Source organism: Pelodiscus sinensis, chromosome 14 (assembly GCF_052426305.1).
Source record: "Pelodiscus sinensis isolate ZL-2025 chromosome 14, ASM5242630v1, whole genome shotgun sequence".
Lineage (NCBI taxonomy): Eukaryota > Metazoa > Chordata > Testudines > Trionychidae > Pelodiscus > Pelodiscus sinensis.
Genome location: NC_143065.1, coordinates 43,592,031 through 43,611,422, shown reverse-complemented (window position 1 = coordinate 43,611,422; position 19,392 = coordinate 43,592,031). Strand labels below are relative to the sequence as shown.

Here is a 19,392-nt window from a genome sequence, read left to right as displayed (position 1 = left end):
CGCAAAAAAGACCCGATCATCATTTTCGCGATCGGGGCTTTTTTGCGGAAAACACCTCTGTGCTGTCTACACTGGCCCTTTTCCGGAACAGTTTTCTGGAGAAAGACTTTTGCCCGAACGGGAGCAGCATAGTATTTCCGGAAAAGCACTGATGATTTTACATTAGATCGTCAGTGCTTTTCCGGAAATTCAAGCGGCCAGTGTAGACAGCTGGCAAGTTATTCCAGAAAAGCGGCTGATTTTCCGGAATAAGTGGCCAGTGTAGACACAGCCAATATGTCATTGGAGCTACGCAAATGGCGTATCCTATTTCGAAATGTCTCGCCGTTCCGAAACGTCCCTTACTCCTTGTGGAATGAGGTTTACAGAGACGTCCGACTAGTGAGCCTGAACTAAGGGGCTTGCTGTGAAGACGCAGGGTAGCTGTTTTGGGATACTCCGGTATCCCGAAATAGTGTTGTAGCGTAGACGTAGCCAAAGTGAAGTCCATAGTTAAAACAAGGCAAGGGAGCAAAGGAAACTATTCGAGAAGGGCGTCCCAAAGGAGGTGACGGGCACAGACGTCTGGCAAACATTTTGCTTTGGAGTGACGTCAAGAAAACAAAACAACTTCTTCCAAAACCGGGAATAAGTGTCCAGCAAATTTGATTGCCCCCCTACAGTGTACTGGGAAGAGGGCAGAGGGAAAGAATTCAGGCCGGGGCTACCCAAAACAGGTTGCTTCTCTACAGTATGATCTAGATCAGTGTTTCTCAACCACTGGCACGAGTACCCTTAGGGATACTCGAGAGAAGTCGGGGGGTACGTCAACACAACTGAAATCTGGAGAAAACTGAATGTTTGTTTTAAGTTTTACAGCGCTTTAGTATTTTTGTACTTTTTACACCCAAAAATGTCATCGCCCACCCAGCTACGATTAAGCTGTTTAAACAAATGTGTTGCAATGTAGAAAAAAAATGTTGTGTGTCTGAAAACTGTAGGTACTGGGGGGAATTATGATTTTTTTAAAAGGGGTACTTTATTAAAAAAAAAAGTTGAGAAACACTGATCTAGATGGTGCTTGGTCCTGCCGTGAGGGCAGGGGACTGGACTTGATGACCTCTCGAGGTCCCTTCCAGTTCTAGGACGCAAGTGTTCTATGACTATTATTCTTAGGAAGTTCTGCAGCTCTCTCCTGCCAGAATGAACCATAAATTCCCACTTTGCGGTTGTTGCTGCAGTGTTTCACTAATACGGCTGCGTATTTTCTACAGGGTGCCAAACGTACATGGACATAATCATTGTTCTGGATGGATCGAACAGCATCTATCCCTGGGTGGAAGTGCAACATTTCCTGATAAACATCCTGAAAAAGTTTTACATTGGGCCCGGACAAATACAGGTACGCCCGGCCCTGCGTCTTCCGTCCATTGACGTATGCAATTCCTCTGGCCTGTTTCTGATGAGAAATGTCTCTGCTGCAGCCTGGCAAGGCAGGTGCCCAGAATAAACCTGCAGAGTGTGTATTGGAAGGCCGAGCCAATGGAGATGCGGTTTACGTTAATGTTCCTCGCTGAGGATGTTAATGCTCTTGCCAGAAGATGGTGTGAAGAGCAGGACTTTAGCAGAGTTCAAAAGAGAGCTGGATAAATTCACAGAGGTTGGGTCCATCACTGGCTAGTGGCCAGGATGGGCAGGGATGGTGCGCCTGGCCTTTGTTTGTCAGAGACTGGGAATGGGCAACAGGGGAGGGATCACGTGACGATTCCCTGTTCTGTTCACTCCCTCTGGGGCACCTGGGATTGGCCACAGTGGGCAGACAGGACCCTGGGCTGTTTGGACCTTTGGTCTGACCCAGTGTGGCCGCTCTTAGGAAGAAAGGAGCAGCCCGCACGATGCAATGGAAGGAGGAGGCTGGCCAAGCCTCGTGACGCTTACCCCAACAGCGCCGCGTGTTGATGCAGTTTGCAGCCGGGGGAATACGCCTGCATTTTCTTTTGAACCCTATTGGCTATCTCGACACAGCAAAGAAACCCCCCTGGCTGGCCCAGGCCGGCCAGCTCGGGCTGTGGGGCAGCTTCATTGCTGAGGAGACTTCTTAGACTCTCCCACCTCGCAGGGTCCGAGAGCCCGAGTCTGACCATCTACCCAGCAGTGAAACAGTCCCTCCGCCCAAGCCCTCAGAGCCTGAGTCGGCTGGTGTGGGCCAGCCCGGGGTATCTAGTTGCTTTCTAGACAGCCCCCTTGTGGCGGATGTTGGTACCTAGCTTTGGGACCTTCGCCAGCAAGCGAAGGGGGGAATAGGACAGAAGCCGTGTGCCCTGTACGCTGGGCGCTTTTGCGACCACTCAGGAGAAATTCAGATGCTGCCCAGCTGATTAGCAGAGCGCCCCCCACTAGGTTTTGTGTTTCTGTGGGTGGTGCACATTCACACATGTCTCAGTGCGCATATAACATTATTCCACACACACACACACAGATAGAAAAATCCACACATGGATGGAAAAGATTGGAGAAGACATTGGACAGTAAGATTTCAGCCAATTCTGAATCCTCAACATTGCATCGAGAGCTACCCAGTATGTCCTCCAAAAGACAAGACATGGGTCGGCATTAGGGGGCACAGCGTCACTCGGCTCCCAATCGCAGCACTGCCCCTTTGCAGTTTTCTCCTGCTGCTGAGGCAGACGGCTTGAGTAGGGGTGGGAGCAGGCCAGAATCCGGACCCATGGTGAATGCAGGCGTTTTGTTGTCAACTGTCATCGGAGGGAGGGGGGAGGAATGGAGAACACATTGCAACAGAGTCTCCTCTGCCAGCCACACAGAAGGCCTCCAGTGGTCCCCCTTAGAAAGGAGGGTTTGAGTCGCTGAGCTGCTGAAAGGGGCTGATCTAATCCATGCCCTTTTTTAATGGCTTACAATTAATGTCCACACTCGTCTTGGCTGCTACCTCCAACCCTTCTTGGAGTCACTCATGGTGTCAATGCCAAACCTCGAGCAGTATTCAAAGAGCAACAGCTTCCTGTGTCCTGCTGGACTGCATTGTGCTCTGAGCTCTGAAACGGCTGGGCTGGTGGGTTTGCAGAAGGAGGAGACATTTGCAGCTAGTTCTGGGACCATGCAATGGACGTGCCTGCAACAACGGCTTCTGTCCTTCATGTTCTCTTCGAATTGTAAGGTTCCCGGGTGCACTTTTTTTGTGTGAAGGTCACTAAATAAACATATGTTCTTATCATGGAGAAAAATTGTTCTTGGCCTCTGGGGATAGGACAAGATGGGCTTAAATTGCAGCAAGGGAGGTTTGGGTTGGACTTTAGGAAAAAGTTCTTAACTGTCAGGGTGGTTAAACACTGGAATAAATTGCCTGGGGAGGTTGTGGAATCTCCATCACTGGAGATATCTAAGAGCAGGTTGGACAGACACCTCTTAGGGATGATCTAGATGGTGCTTGGTCCTGCCGTGAGGGCAGAGGACTGGACCTGATGATCTCTCTAGGTCCCTTCCAGTTCAGCTGTGGACATACCTATTAGCCCCATTACATGTCGCACAGAAGCAAATCAAATATGGGAAAAACTGGTTTCATTACAGATGCCCTATTCACTACACACCCATATGCCTAATTGTCGCATTTTAAGTAAACCACACAGCAGTCCGTTGTATCTATCTGTATACTGCATATTGACTGACATTATAGTTGCTCACTAAAGCAGGGTCTTTGTTTCTCAGATGGATGCTCTCATGTGTGGAATTTGCATCCTTTGTAATGCTCCTTTAATTCCTAGGTTGGAGTTGTTCAGTATGGAGAAGATGTTGTGCATGAATTTCATTTAAATGACTACAGGTCTGTAAAAGATGTGGTGGAAGCTGCTAGTCACATAGAGCAGAGAGGAGGGACAGAAACGAGGACGGCGTATGGGATAGAATTTGCTCGGTAAATCACAAATACGGACTCACGTTTATTTGCACGACAAGTCTCGAGTTCTTTCTTTCTTTCTTTCTTTCTTTCTTTCTTTCTTTCTTTCTTTCTTTCTTTCTTTCTTTCTTTCTTTCTTTCTTTCTTTCTTTCTTTCTTTCTTTCTTTCTTTCTTTCTTTCCAGTGTTTTGAAAAGTGAACAATAGTCCCAGCACTAGGGAATATTTCCAGGCAAAGCTGCAAAGATACTTTCTAACAGAATATATCCTGCTCAATTCTCCACTTGCAGCTGAACCCAACAGCAGGGAGTCCAGGGTCGCTGTCTGTCGGCATGACATCCTTGGCTCTTGGAACTGGCTGGGATAGTTTCACACCATGCAGTGGTCCTCTTCCACCACTCAAGAATTACCATCCCTAACACACTTCTATCCCATGGCTGGCTGAAGGGGGTGATAGTGGTTTTACACTGGATCAGGGAAGCCCCCAGCCTGTTGCTTAGGTGGGTTTTCTGCATGCTTTGTGCTGCGGAGGAAAGGATTTGGGCCCATTTATTTCAAGGTACCTCTTTTTTAACCTATCCTGGGTTGCACTGTTCAGATCCACAGTCAAACCAGAAATCTGAGCTAACCCAGTGGCTGGAGGAGTTCTGATCTGAGGGCGTGTCTCCTCTTACCGGGAGGTTGATCTCTCAGAGTTCTATTTAGTGGGTCTAGTAAAGGCCCGCTAAATCAACCACTGATGGCACCCCCGTTGATGCCAATATTCCACTGGATCATGAGGAGTGAGGGAAGTTGATGGAAGAGTTTCACCTGTCCACCCCCCACCGTGGGGATGCTGCAGAAATTTTACTTAAGGTTGTCGACTCCAGCTACGCTATTCACGTCACTGAAGTTATGTATCTCAGGTTGACTTTTTCTTTCTCTTGTTTTTTCCTGACCTTGTCTCTCCCTCTTTTGTTGCAGATTTGTAAGTGGCGTGAGATGAATAGGAATGTTGAACACTAAGCCCCAGCACTATCGCTCTTAATTTAAATCGAATGTATGGGCCCTTTTTAATACAAAGACTGAGTCTGATTCTGATCCGTTACCCTGGTGTAAACGGGATTTAATGGAATTATTCCACGGGGAGATTACAAGTGGGATCACTGGGAGGAAATATCACTCGATAACAGCCATATTTTGTTGGAGTTCCTTTTTAAGAATTAGCAGCCCACGAAAAGCACACCTTGTGGCTTGTGAATCGGCCCCAGTCACGTCCCGTGGACCTGAATGGAATGAGACTCTTGGGATTGGTTGAGGTGAAGCCGGAGTTCAGACAGGAGAGGGGGTTTGCGGTGGAAATGGCCCATGACGTGTGACACACACGCACACGTGGCAACGTCTGTTACGGTAGGTCCTGGTATTTCCTTTTCATTTCAGCTCGGAAGCCTTTCAGAAAGGTGGGCGGAAAGGTGCGAAGAAGGTGATGATTGTCATAACCGACGGGGAGTCCCACGACAGCCCGGACCTGGAGAAGGTGATTGAAGACAGCGAGAAGGACAATGTCACCAGATATGCTGTGGCAGTAAGTCACTCTCCTATTTAACAAGACGCGGTCGCTCCTCTCGGCGTCAGCCCGAGCTTCCTCAGTGGTGAACTGGGTACAGACCAGTAGCCGGGCATTCTCCTTCTTTGCCTTGTCCCATCAGTCCGGGTTAGCTGCTCTTCTTCTCCATCTCCAAGCATCTTGGCACGTGCTCCTTCCAAGCTGGCCCCTTCAGTATCTCCAACCACCTTTTGCTCCGTCTTCATGGTCTTTGTTCATGACCAGCCCTTGTACCCTTTGGCCAACCTATCCCCCGTCTCACGTGGCCCAGACACTTCTGTCGATGTTCCTTCAGCCTTCCCAGGATGAGGCGACTGGCCTCATGGCTCATATCATTTCATTGTGTAGCCCCTCGGGAGGCAGAGCCCGAGGTGAAGTGCTCTAACTGCTAGGCCGCCTATCCCCGTGTGTTTCTCACTTCCCGGCTTCTGCCTGCAGTGGAATTGCAAGTGTCCACTCTGTGGGAAATTTGCCAGACTTATTTTTGGTTTTTGCCTCCAGGTTCTGGGTTACTATAATCGACGGGGAATCAACCCCGAGGCCTTTTTGAATGAAATAAAATTCATCGCGAGTGACCCAGACGACAAGCATTTCTTTAATGTCACGGACGAAGCGGCGCTGAAGGATATTGTGGATGCGCTGGGAGAGAGGATATTTAGTCTGGAAGGTGAGTGCATGTCTAACGTCTGCACGTTCCTGCCGGCCATCTTCCATCTCCTGCCACTTGGGGCACGGAGAACTGCTTTCGTTCTCGGTAAACCTGCCACTTTCGTTGTGAGCCACCCCAAACATTGGACCTTCTCACTGGGCATTTTCCCAACATTATTAGCATCATACTTTGTAAACTAAAATAACTGCAGTTGTCTAAGAATCAAGGGCAAGGAACCTTTTTTGGGTCAGGGAGCCGCTGACCCACAGAAAAATGAATTCAGGGGAGTGAGAAGCAAAACAAACCGACCAAGAAAACCCCTCGCTGACGTAGCCCCCGACTGAGGAGAAAGACCCTCCCATGTTCCCCTCACACACCAGAGCCGGGGGGGGGCCTAGACTCAGTAGATTTTGTGTGCTCCAGCCCCGCAGTAGAGGGGCTGGAGTGCCAGTTTGGATTCCCCAATGCTGCGGGGTGGGCCCTAGGCCTCAGGGGCTGGATCCAGGCAAGCCAGGGGCCATGTTTGGCCCCTGGACCTTAGGTTCCCCACCCCTGGTCTAATGTGTGTGCGGAAAGACTTTCAGCACATCGAACGTCTTGTGCTCCTCTGTCAGATGGGGAGTAGCCGTGGCCCCCAAGAGCAACGTTGCCTAACGTTTTCCATTATAAAAACATTCTTTGCCAGTTTTCTTCAAAGATCTTGAATGCTTCCAGCAGGCCTTTGAAATTTGGCCTGGGCTTCGACTGGGAGTCACTTGGGTGCTTTTTAGGGACCCCATGAAAATCCGTTCCGACTGGCCATGTCAAAAGTCACCATATTTGGGGGGGGCATAGCTGGTATTTGCAATGGGCAAGCATCTACGCCTGGATTACTCTGTAGCAGTGTGGCCCCCTCAGAGAAAACGAGGCAATTCTCCATAGGCAGACCCTGCCACGTGTATTCCCGGGCCTAGGTTTGCAGCTGCTGTGAATTGGTGTCATTCTCTTCACTCCAATGAAGTGACCCCAATTTACACCAGCGGAAGCATTGGCCTTTCATGTCCTGAAGTGCCATGGGGAGGTCATAGCCCACTGTGCCTAATTCCTTTCGGTAACTGGCTGTCTCGCCTATCGCAGCTCTTTCGTTTAAACGCCTCTTTTTTTTTATTCCAGGTACCAACAAAAATGAAATCTCCTTTGGACTTGAAATGTCCCAGACCGGATTTTCATCACACGTTGTGGAAGTAAGAGAACAGATTTGTTTTTCTCTCCCATTTAAGGGGAGAGGGGGCTGCAGGCAATTGTCCTAGGGGCCTGGATGGCAGGTGAAGGTCCAGCTGGGGAAGGCAAGCTGAAGTCCCACCCCTTCCTCCCAAAGTCTCGCCCCTTCTTCCCAAAGTCCCGCCCCTTCCTCCCAAAGTCCCGCCCCTTCCTCCCAAAGTCCCACTTCTTACCCCAAGACCATGCCCCTTCAACAACCTCCCCCCCAGCCAAGCCCTGCCCAACCCTGTCCTTCCCCAGTCTCCAGGGCCCCACATAGTGTAGCTCCAGCCCCTTCTGAGTGGCTGGGCAGTGTAGGCAGTTTTGGGAAGGCAATGCCTTCCCTTGCCTACATTACCCGATGCCCATGCCTAGAGACAGATGTAGGTAACTCTCCCAGGGTACATCTACACTAGCTCGTTAGTTCGAGCTAGGTAGGGTAATTAGGGCAAGTGGAGTTGCAAATGAAGCCTGGGATTTAAATATTCCGGGCTTCGTTTGCATGTTCCCGGGTGCTGCCTTAGTCCGAACTCTGTGCCCGCGGCTACACGCTGCACGGAGTAGGTAGTTCGAATTAAAGATCGTAATTCGAACTGCCGTTACTCCTCGTGGGGGAGAGGGCGGAGCAGGGGCGGGGCCTCAGAGAAGGGGCAGTAGATCTTCTGTGCCATTTAAATTGAAAAAGTGATCTTGTGGTTAGAAAGGTTGGAGCCCCCTGCCCTAGGCTCTCGTGGGAGGGGAGTGTGGGGAGGGTCTTTCTCCTTCTCACTTGGGGGTCACATCGGTGAGGAGGTTTGGGGGTTTCTTCACTTGTGCGCAGCCCCCGAGTGATTTTTTTTTCTGTGGGTCAGCGGCCCCCGACAGGTTTGTTTAGTAGCCCGGCCGGAGTGGAAGAGCTTCCAGGTGTTGGCACCAGGGCCGGCCTGAGCCATTTTGGCTCCTCAGCCCCCGGGCGGGCGGCGCCGCCCCGGGTGCATGGCGCACGCGTGGGCCCGCCCCTGGGCACACAGCGCATGTGCAAACCTGCCCCCAGGGAGCGCAGGCGGGTACGCGGCACGTGTACTGCCCAGCCACCGCTGCTGGTGCACAACCCAGGGCCACCTGGGTGGGCCATGCCTGGCCGTGGGTGGCCGCGGGGGGAAGGGCACTGCGGGGGTTAACGCGTCCTCCGCCCCAGGCGGCCACTGCAGCCCACTGGGAGCACGCACCGCGCGCCCCTTACAGCTGCCATCAGGTGCCCCCCATCGGTTGGCGCCCCGGGGAGCTGCCCAGCTGTAAAATGTAGAGTCTCTTCTAAACACATCCAGCTCACGACTGAAATGCAGCATGGCCAGGAGCGACGGACAATGCCGCTAGGATCGGTTGGACTCTTGGCAGTGAAATGGTCCTTGATAAGACAGGGCTTGATTGGAAATATCAGTGCAGTGGTTTGTAGCACAGACCCGTCTAGGACTGCTTTGGAGCATTGCTGCCCTGAAGCTTTACTGGCTACCTCCATCTGTCTTTCTGCAAAGGACTGGTGTGACGTGTAGGCATCACGCTGGGGTTTCACCTAGAGCGAGTCATCAAGCCAAATCAATACACTGACTAGGAATTTAAATGGCAGGGAAGCTTTTTTTAAAAAGGGCTGGTCAATTTCCTACAGGCAAACATTCTCCTTGAGATTCTCAACATCTGGCTTTGATCAGGATTTGCCCATATCGCCACGTGAGGGGGATACTTGTCTGTATGTAGAAACTAGTATTTTAAACAGGGCTCAAAAGTTTACCCTGACTCCACCTCACCTCTCCTTTCTGAACGTGTGCACAGCAGAGCTGAGAGAGTCCGATTTCAGTCCCCTGATCTGAATCATAGAATCATCAAATATTAGAACTGGAAGGGACCTCGACAGGCCACTGAGTCCAGTCACCTGCTCTCACGGCAGGAGCAAGTGCCACCTAGACCATCCCTGACAGGTGTCTGTCCAACCTGCTCTTAAGTATCTCCAGTGATGGAGATTCCACGACCCTCCTAGGCAATTTATTCCAGTGTGTAACCACCCTGACAGGTGGGACGTTTTTCCTAATGTGCAACCTAAACCTCCCTTGCTGCAATTTAAGCCCATTGCTTCTTGTCCTGTCCTCAGAGGCCAAGGGGAACCATTTGTCTCCCTCCTCCTTGTAACACCCTTTTAGATACCTGAAAGCTGCTCTCATGTCCCCTTTACCTACTGCTTGTATGCGCAACGCTGCACTGGTGCTATGCAGAGTCAGGCTTTATGTGCAACTCCGTCTTCTCTTTTCCAAACTAAACAAGCCCGGTTCTTTCAGCCTTCCCTCGTAGCTCATGTTCTCTAGACCTTTAATCATTCTCGTTGCTCTTCTCTGGACCCTTCTCCAATTTCTCCACATCTTTCCTGAAACGCGGGGCCCAGAACTGGACACAAGACTCCAACTGAGGCCTAACCAGTGCAGAGTAGAGCAGAAGAATGACTTTTTGTGTCTTGCTCACAACACTCCTGTTAATGCCTCCCAGAATCATGTTGGCTTTTTTTGCAGCAGTGTCAGACTGTTGACTCATATTTAGCCTGTGGTCCACTATGACCCCTAGATCCCTTTCTGCCGTACTCCTTCCTAAACAGCCGCTTCCCATTCTGTATGTGTGAGACTGATTGTTCCTTCCTAAGTGGAGGCCTTTGCATTTGTCCTTATGTTTATAATGGGGGTGCTGACTGCTGTTGTACCAAGCTGGAAACCCTGTGTATAATAGAAACCCTTCAGGACAGGGGATGCCGCAGCCTCTCTCTCTCCCCCCTCCCTCACCCCGCACTCCTAGTTCCAGCTCCTATGCGGGTGTGGCTTAGTGGTCCAATCCCATTGGCTCTCAAAAGACATGCTGCCGAGTCATTGGCTCTTGAACGTTCCATGGGGGTGTTAACCGTAGCGTTGTGCCCTGTCTAATCTCCATATGGTGCTGTCCTGAGCCGGTGTCTCCCCTACTCGCTGCTGGGCCCCTTATGAGGGGAACATGTGAGTGACCCAGAGCTGCGCCCACTAGCCTGTGCCACCCTCTCCTAGAGGGGCGCCGTGGTGCCAGCAGCAGAACGTTTGAGTCCCAAAGTGCCATCTGCTGTGCAGTGAAATTGTCTTGACGGGCTGCATTGAGTTCCTATTTTTAGCTCTGGATCCGGATGCTCTGAGTCACACTGGTTTTCGCCAGACTTGTGATTAAACTTCTGCCGGGCGGACGGCGGGCCAGCTGTAGCAGCCTGTTACATAATGATTGGGCCTGGAGGGCCACTACCTGGGTTGTTGGGGTCCTGTCAATAACGGGCCAGATTCCCAGATCCTGCGATGCTGCGTGGGGCATAGGACCCAAAGAGGAAACAGGGAAAGTTGCTTTAAATCTCCATTGGGCTTCCCCATGCCTGGAAGCTGGCTGGGGCCAGTCAGAGTCCGAGGGTGACTCAGAGCAGCCCCTGGCACAACCCAAAGGGACCCAAAGCCAGGGACTTCAGGGCTGGTTTCTGACTGCTAGAGCAACGCCAGGCTCAGAGCCGTGGTCTGTGCTGTCTCAGCAGCGGGATGAGGACGCTTGAGGAGGGAGGGGTAACAAAGGTGATGCGCTGTGATCCAGCAGGACCTTGTGGGGGGTTCAGCGTGATGAGTTACACTGCTGCACGCCAGCCGGCAGGGGCAGAGACAACATGCAGGCCCCGGCAGTGTGACGCCCTGGGCGTCCTCCCTGAGCAGACACAAAGCTAAAGCCCCCGGTACCGCCGGTGCCTTATGCTCAGGTGCACTGGCTCTCAATGGGGTGGATCTATGTGAAGAACAGGCACACCTGAGCGGACTTAGCCCTGAGTTAGAATCCCAGGGCGGGCAGAGACCTCAGGAAGCCATCAAGTCCAGCCCCCGACCAAAGCAGGATCAACCCAACTCAATCATCCCAGCCAGGGCTTTGTGAAGCTAGGACTTAAACACCTCTAGGGACGGAGATTCCACCCCCTCCCTAGGGAACCCAGCCCAGCGCTTCCCCACCCGCCTAGTTTTTCCTAATATCCAACCTAGACCTCCCCCACTGTAACTTGAGCCCATTGCTCCTCATTCTGCCATCTGTCACCACTCAGAGCAGCCTCTCTCCAGCCTCTTTGGAACCTCCCTTCAGGGAGTGGGAGGCTGCTCTCAAATCCCCCCTCACTCTTCTCTTCTGCAGACTAAACAAGCCCAAATCGCTCAGCCTCTCCTCGTAGGTCATGCGCTCCAGCCCCTAATCATTTTGGTTGCCCTGTGCTGGACCCTCTCCAATGCGTCCGCATCCTTTCTCTAACAGGGGCCCCGGAACTGGATGCAATACTCCAGAGGTGGCCTCACCAGAGCCGAATAAACGTGAACAATCACTTCTCTGGATCTGCTGGCAATGCTCCTATTGCAGCCCAATTTGCCGTTAGCCTTCTTGGCTACAAGGGCGCACAGGTCGGGCAAGCAGTGACACTCCCTGCTGTGGCCAGCAGCTGCCACTGGGAAGGAATAAGCTGGCCACCTGGCAGACGTTCTCACTGATTCCGGGTGGGATGCCCTTGTGCACCCAGACAGGGTCTTTCCCTAGCAGTGGTCCTCACAACACCTCATCGGTGCCATGCGGGGTCGGGCTGTACGTGCGGCGTCAAAGCGAGCCCACACGGGCGTTCGCCTCTGCCGGGGGCTTTCCCCGCTCCGTGGGTTTCCGTCTGGCGCACACGCCGTTTGTCTGGATTGGCGCGGCGTGCGGTATGTGCGTCGAAGCCACATCCAGCCGCCGCTGGCCCCGGTGCCGAGAGGCTCTAACGACTTTGTGTCCACGGCAGGATGGGATTCTGCTCGGGGCCGTGGGGGCGTATGACTGGAACGGAGCGGTGCTCAAGGAAACCAGCAGTGGGAAAGTCATTCCTCATAGGGAATCCTACCTCCAAGAGTTCCCGGAGGAGCTGAAGAACCATGGGGCATACCTAGGTAAGGAGGTTGCGCAGAACGGGTCTAGAGTCATGCTTTTGCCATTTTTAGATCATTTCGGCCAGGTGGAAAGTGCAGAGTCTTTCGCAGCAGACCCGGTTTGCCGGGGCTCACAGAAACACCCAGCCACAATACATTAGGTGCCTAGCTGTGCTCATGAGAGAGAGAGAGAGAGATACTATCCCTAGCTCGCCAATAAAACCATCTGTGTATCGAACGAGCGGCGGAGCCAGTGGAAAGCCAAGGCCCATAGGAATAGAGATGTCGTGGGGCTGCTGCCCCACTGTGGCAAGGAAGGGGTTAAAACCAGGCCGCAGGGAGCCTGTGCAAGCCCCACCAATCAGAGAGAGGCTCATAGGGAGCCAGTCAAAGGGCGTCTTGTTGGGGCAGCCCCTGTTATAAGGCGCTGCTTAGCAGAGCAGAGGGCAGTTGGGTCCTGACTGGCGAAGCGGAAGGACTGGTTCCCTGGGAGAAGCACCTGAGGAGGAGCCATGCGGGGCAGGCTCAGGGGAGCTGGGGAGAAGCCCCAACAATTAAGAAGAAACCACACAATGGGGGACATGCCGGCCAGAAGGTGGCGCACGCCAACAAACTGAGCTAATTCCCAGTGTGACCAGCAGGAGGCGACGCAGTGGTGAGTCGAACCCGCTACAGTCTACTCTATGTTTGAGAGAGTGAGTCTGTCTGTCGGACTGTCTGTCGGTCTGTTCAAGGACACCTAAACAGTAAGAGCTAGGACCACCGAATTCGGCACACAGCTTCCTCTTCTCATAACGTAAGGCAGGGGCAGGGTTTGGCTGTGCCCGGACAATGGGGGGTGCCTGGAATGGGATTGCTGCTCAGAAAACCATATAGAAAGGAGACAGAATCAGCAGGCTGTCTGGGGCTATCCCCTTCCCCCCCACCCCCTGCATCCAGAACTGCCTCTTACTCCCCAGGTACCTATTAGGGAGAATCATAGAATCATAGAGCTGGAAGAGACCTCAGGAGTCACCAAGTCCAGCCCCCTACCCAAGGCAGGACCAATCCCAACTCAATCAACCCAACCAGGGCTGTGTCAAGCTGAGACTTAAACACCTCTAGGGATGGAGATTTCACCACTTCCCTAGGGACCCCATCCCAGCGCTTCCCCACCTGCCCAATGAAATAGTTTTTCCTAATATCCAACCTAGACCTCCCCCACTGTAACTTGAGACCATTGCTCCTCGTTCTGCATCTGTCACTACTGAGAACAGTAACAGAGATGTAGCCGTGTTAGTCTGGTGTAGCTGAAACAAAAAACAGGACGATGCAGCACTTTAAAGTCTAACAAGATGGTTTATTAGGTGATGAGCTTTCGTGGGCCAGACTTTTCTCCATCCTCTTTGGCACCTCCCTTCAGGAAGTTGAAGGCTGCTATCAAATCCCCCCTCGCTCTTCTCTTCTGCAGGCTAAACAAACCCAAATCCCTCAGCCTCTCCTCATAGCTCAAGCGCTCCAGCCCCCTTATCATTTTGGGCGCCCTCTGCTGGACCCTCTCAAATGCTCCCACGTCCTTTCTATAGCGGGGGGCCCAGAACTGGACACAATACTCCAGATGTGGCCTCACCAGAGCTGAATAAAGGGGAATAATCACTTCTCTGGATCTGCTGGCAATGCTCCTCCTAGGGTGCAGTAGGAGGGTGAAGGAGGTTGAAGTTCCCTTCCCTCCATAATTTGTATGGGAATGTTCCTGGCTGTTCCCCTTTGTCAGGGAGCGAGGGGAAGTGCCCAGTTTGCTGCATTCTACTCTGGCTGGGGAATACAGGGGGCAGACAAACCTGGACCTGCCCCAGCCAGGGGACGTGCACCCTTCACCCGGCTGTGCCTGCTGGAGCTGCAGCGGACACGGGGAGGCACTTCTCCCCTAGCTGTTGTGCTGAGATGGGGCTGGGGTTGTCCTCTCTCCCCAGGGCAACTTGCATCCTGAACCCTTCCTCCCCAGCCCAGAGCAATGATTGAAATGAAGTTTGGGCATTTTATTTTCCAAAACCCCACCAACATTAATTGAGTTAAGGACCCCAGCCCCGTCGGGTCAGCCTTCCAGTTTAATATAATGTGTGATCAGTTTCATTCGCAAAATCTCACCCTCCCGTTCACACAGTAGATTAGCCTAGAACCAGGACTACCGATTCCGGGGCTAAAGTAAACCCAGTCCCTGGGATTCAGATGGCTTATTCAGGGGAGCATAACTCAACAGCTTTGCATGGACTCATGTTCTCTGTCTGCATACAGGACACATCTGTATTCAACAATAGGCCTCCTCGAGATATCCGTGTATAGGGTTATTCACTAGAGTGTCGGGGCTTTTTATAGCTCCCATCGTGGCATCATATGGGGTGTGTGGCATCCCGCATCACAGTTTTGCATCCAAACACAGTGTTACAGGCGGGAGAACAGTTCCTCCGCCGTGCAGGAAGGTAGCAACCGGACACTGCAAGAGGCCTTCCCTGCGATTGCGAAATTCTTCTGCGTTTGATTTGCTAGCAGCACCAACCTTTGCATGTTCCTTCTTGTAATTCTGGACACTCCAGGAATGAGGGGCCGGGGCAATACATTTCCGGCACTTCAAAACCAAAGGTCGGAGCTGCCGGCTTGGCTTGCATGACTATCTTTGGAGAAATCTTGGTCCCCGGCTTGCTGATCTGGCAGGCCGCCGGAGCTGCGGGAGCAGCCTGCAACTAATCAACCCCAGATTGTCAGCCACCAGTGTTGCAATGAAGGAAGAGACTCGAGGAACGGAGTGAGCGGTGAAATTAGAAGCACTGATGCGGGCCGATTCAGGCTAGAGATAAGGCCGAATTTTTCCGAGTGAGAATAATTAACCACTGGAACCATTTTACCCAGGGGCCATGGTGAATTCTCCATCACTGGCCAGTTTAAAATCCAGCTTGGAGGTTTGTCTACAAGATCAGCCCCAGGCGCTGTTTGAGGGTTGCTTCCTGGATGAGGCTGTACAAGCGGTCAGGCGACATGATCACAGGAGGGATGTAAAATCTTGGTTTACCGGTTACGTCTTCGGTTTAACTGATTAAGCAGGGTCTCGATCCCACCTCATCTCCCCCATGTGCAGGGTTATGTCTACCTCCCCCTACACAAGGTCTGCTCCCAGCTGCCCTGTGCGTGGGGGGCGACTCCTGGAGCAGCCATGGGTGGGGGGCTGCTCCCGGGTACCGGTTAAGTGATACCCCGTATGCATCATCCAGTAAGGGTCACCTGGTTACATCCCTAGGTCACCTGGTTACATCCCTAGGTTCTCTTCTGGCCATTTATTTTCTGGCTGGAAATCACAACATGCAATTGATTTAGCAGCTTTCGGGTCCCCAAATTTGCCTGTGTCCTTTGCTACATGTGCTCACCTTGTGTTTCCATGTCTCCTAGGTTACACTGTCACCTCCGTGATGTCACCCAAGCATGGAAGAATTTATGTGGCCGGAGCTCCGAGGTTCAACCACACGGGGAAAGCCATTATTTTTACAATGCACAGCAACAGAAACCTAACCATTCACCAGTCTCTGAAAGGAGAACAGGTAAACCATCGGGGGATGCATCGTACCTGTCTATGGAGCAGACATCAGACATAGGCTTCGTTGGCTGCGCTTCTGTATATGGCTGTTAAAAATTAGGCCTCGGTCCCCATTTACAAGTTCTCATTGAGCTGGCAAAAGGTTAGAGCTTCATCTGATGTACATGGATGATCCTGACTTCAGTGGAGTCAGCTGACTGTGAACGCTGGGACCTTCCCTCCTCTCAGGGTCCTGGAACGGAGGGTTCAGCCTGAGCCTGAATTTCTAGACAGCAGATTTTCAGGCGTGTAGACCAAGTCCTGAGCCCTGGGCCAGCAATGGGGGGTTATTTCTGTGTGCACACAGGGACATAGACTCACAGCCGCCTTCTTCTCCAGATAACCTTCATCTTTTCTCTTACGCTGCTGCCTCCGCTTTTCTTAATCCCCTCTGCACTTGTGCCATGTACAACGCCACCACTTCGGCTCTGCCTCTCCCGCCGCTGTACCATGCTAAAAGCAGCACGCTTGTATAACTCAGCGGCCCCTTCTGTTGCCTGTCTGTCCTCTTCTTCCAACAGAGGGCCTGAAATTCATCCGACCCCTCCATTGTTCCCTCCCCAGCCTCCAGCCCCTTGGCCGGCGAGGTGAAATTCACTGCTCTGTCGGGGTATGTCTGCACTACAAGGGTATTTCGAAATAAGCTATTTCAGAATAATAACTCCCAAAATAGCTTATTTCAAAATAGCACGTCCACGCTGCAGAGAAGCCTCGAAACCAGTCTGAGGCAGGCTTCCCTAATGTGGACGCACTACCTCGATTTAGAGCCCCAAGAGGCACCGGGGAGGAATTTCTTTGTTATAGTTCTAGCCTTCACAGCCTCCTGCAGCAAGGAGTTCCACAAGTTGACTATTTGCTTTGTGAAGAAGAACTTTCTGTTACTAGTTTGAAGCCTGCTATCCATTCATTTCATCTGGTGTCCTCCAGTCCTTCTATTATGGGAACTAATGAAGAACTTTTCTTTATGCACCCTCTACACACCACTAATGCTTTTATAGACCTCTATCCTATCCCCCCTCAGTCTCCTCTTCTCTAAGCTGAGAAGTCCCAGTCTCTTTAGCCTCTCTTCATATGGGACCCGTTCCCAACCCCTGATCATTTTAGTTGCCCTCCCCTCTCCCACCCTCTCTCTTCCCCTCTCCCACCTCCTTTTCCCAGTCTCCCCAAGTTTTGTTCAATAAAGAGAGTTTCTATTTTTGAACACACGTGTCCTTTATTTTGTACATTAGGAAGGGGGGCTAGAGAGGGGTAAGTGGAAGGAGGTGAGGGAGGAATGGGGTATGAGCCCCCGATGGAGAGTACTGCGGTGGCTCTGCGGGCTCCTCGGGGTGGAAGCTCTCCTGCAGCCCCCCGATTGACCCCCCTCCCCGGATGGCAGCCTGCGGCAAGTACAGCCGGGCTGATGGCCGAGTGCTGTGATGTGCCGAGTGTGGGCACTCAGGGCACTCCAAGCCAGGACTGCTTTGCTGTCCCTCATCGAGTTAGACAAGCAAGAGGGGAACCCCTGAGAACTGTCTGTCCGGGGTGGGGGTCGGGTCCCTTTAAGCACAGCCCTCGGCTAGCCTGAGACATTCCTGAGTCCTAATCTGATGCCCTGCCGGCACTGCTTCCGGCCATCCTTAAGCCCAGTTCAGGGTCCACTCAGTGTGGACATGCTAGTTCGAATTAGCAAAATGCTAATTTAAACTAGTTTTTAGGTCTAGATGCTCTAGTTTGAATTAGCTTAGTTCGAATTAACTAATTCGAATTAAGTTAGTTCGAATTAGTGCTGTAGTGTAGACATACCCTTATAGGGCTGGCAAGATGCAGCCCCAGGGCCGGATCCGGCCCGCCACACACTTCGATCTGGCCCGCGGGCTGCATCTGGCCACTTTCTATTTATATCCTGCTGCCCGTGCCACCAGATTTCCAAGAGGTGGCTCAGGCACCAGCATCCTATTTCATTGGCTCACGGCTGCCAGTCGTGGTGCTGTCCTGGCAGAGGCCAGAGCTGTGAGCCCTCGAAATAACCGCAGCAACCATGGGCAGCTGCTAGGCAACGCGGTAGCAGCTGAGCCGGAGCCGGGAGCCCTTTGCTGTGTTTTTAATTTGAAGCCTCCAGCCCCAGACAACTCTGGGGGGAAACTAGTCCCTAGCCCCGCCCCTTCTGCCCCAGACCCCTCCCCTTCTGGGGGTGCAGCCGGTCTGTGACCACTTACCAAAATTAAGTGGCGCCCTCTTAAACATTGCCCACCCTTGGTCTAGTAGAACTAGGGCAATAGCTCCGCACGTACCGTCTGCACCGGGAGCGAATCCTGAATGGTTATCGATTTGGAGAAGGTCATTCTGCTTAAATGCACCGAAGTGATCGGATGCTGCCATCTCTCCTTCAAAACCTCCTTCAGCAGGGAAACGTGACCCTCGGAGAATGCCACAAAGCCCGAGCAGAGAAGAGTCGTGAATCTTTCCGCATTAGCACTCTTTTCCTGGAGCCCTCGCTAGACAGTGTGTTTAAAACGTCTCCATTTCGAAGGCTGAAAATGCCACCGGTGCCAAGGGTGTTGTCTGCGAGGTGCTCGGTTCCTTAGAGATACAGGCCGGTAAACGTGGCGTTCTCGTTTCCCGTTCCAACCGTTTCCTCCTTTCTGGCTCTTTCAGATTGGCTCCTACTACGGAAGTGAAATAAACTCCATCGACGTTAACGGCGATGGGATCACCGACATTCTGCTGGTCGGCGCCCCCATGTACTTCAGCGAAGGCCGAGAGCGGGGGAAGGTGTACATCTACAGCCTAAAAGAGGTAACTGCGCCAGTTTGTTGGATCTTTGCTCTTTCCCCAGAAGAGGCTGTGGAATAGCCGGTGTTCCAATCCCCCGTCCTCAAACGTGGCTGTCCTCGGATATGTTGCCCAGCCCTGGGCCCATTGCGGGGGGTCTGAGTATGGACAGCATCCGGCACCTTCCTGAGGATAACGCAGCCGCGCCTGTGAGAGAATGTAAGCGTGCTGGCGAGGGGAACACCCCCCTCAAAACACAGAGGTTACGTCTACACTGGCACGATTTTCCGGAAATCCTTAAAACAGAACAGTTTTCCGTTATAAGTATTTCCGGAAAAAGCGCGTCTACATTGGCAGGATGCTTTTCCGGAAAAGCACTTTTTCCATAAATCGTCCGTGCCAATCTAGACGTGCTTTTCCGCAAAAAAGCCCCGATCGTCATTTTCGCGATCGGGGCTTTTTTGCGGAAAAGAAATCTGGGCTGTCTACACTGGCCCTTTTCTGGAACAGTTTTCCGGAAAAGGACTTTTGCCCGAACGGGAGCAGCATAGTTTTCCCGGAAAAGCACTGATGATTTTACATTAGATCGTCAGTGCTTTTCCGGAAATTCAAGGGGCCAGTGTAGACAGCTGGCAAGTTATTCCGGAAAAGCGGCTGATTTTCCGGAATAAGTGGCCAGTGTAGACACAGCCAGATAGAAGAAGGTGCGTGAGAGCACGCA

At 52.2% G+C, this 19,392-nt stretch overlaps 1 protein-coding gene across 3 annotated transcripts in view; it reads left to right on the top strand.

The window, feature by feature from the left end:
- The window catches only part of ITGA11 (integrin subunit alpha 11), a 180,721-nt gene that overhangs the window by 102,136 nt on the left and 59,193 nt on the right, over positions 1-19,392 (top strand). For all 3 annotated transcript variants that reach the window (XM_075896852.2, XM_075896851.2, XM_075896853.2), the window contains exons 6-13: positions 1,254-1,381; positions 3,762-3,910; positions 5,311-5,455; positions 5,978-6,143; positions 7,278-7,348; positions 12,190-12,334; positions 15,734-15,882; positions 18,555-18,695. In XM_075896852.2, coding sequence (XP_075752967.2) covers positions 1,254-1,381; positions 3,762-3,910; positions 5,311-5,455; positions 5,978-6,143; positions 7,278-7,348; positions 12,190-12,334; positions 15,734-15,882; positions 18,555-18,695 — 1,094 coding nt within the window. The remainder of the gene's footprint in view (positions 1-1,253; positions 1,382-3,761; positions 3,911-5,310; positions 5,456-5,977; positions 6,144-7,277; positions 7,349-12,189; positions 12,335-15,733; positions 15,883-18,554; positions 18,696-19,392) is intronic.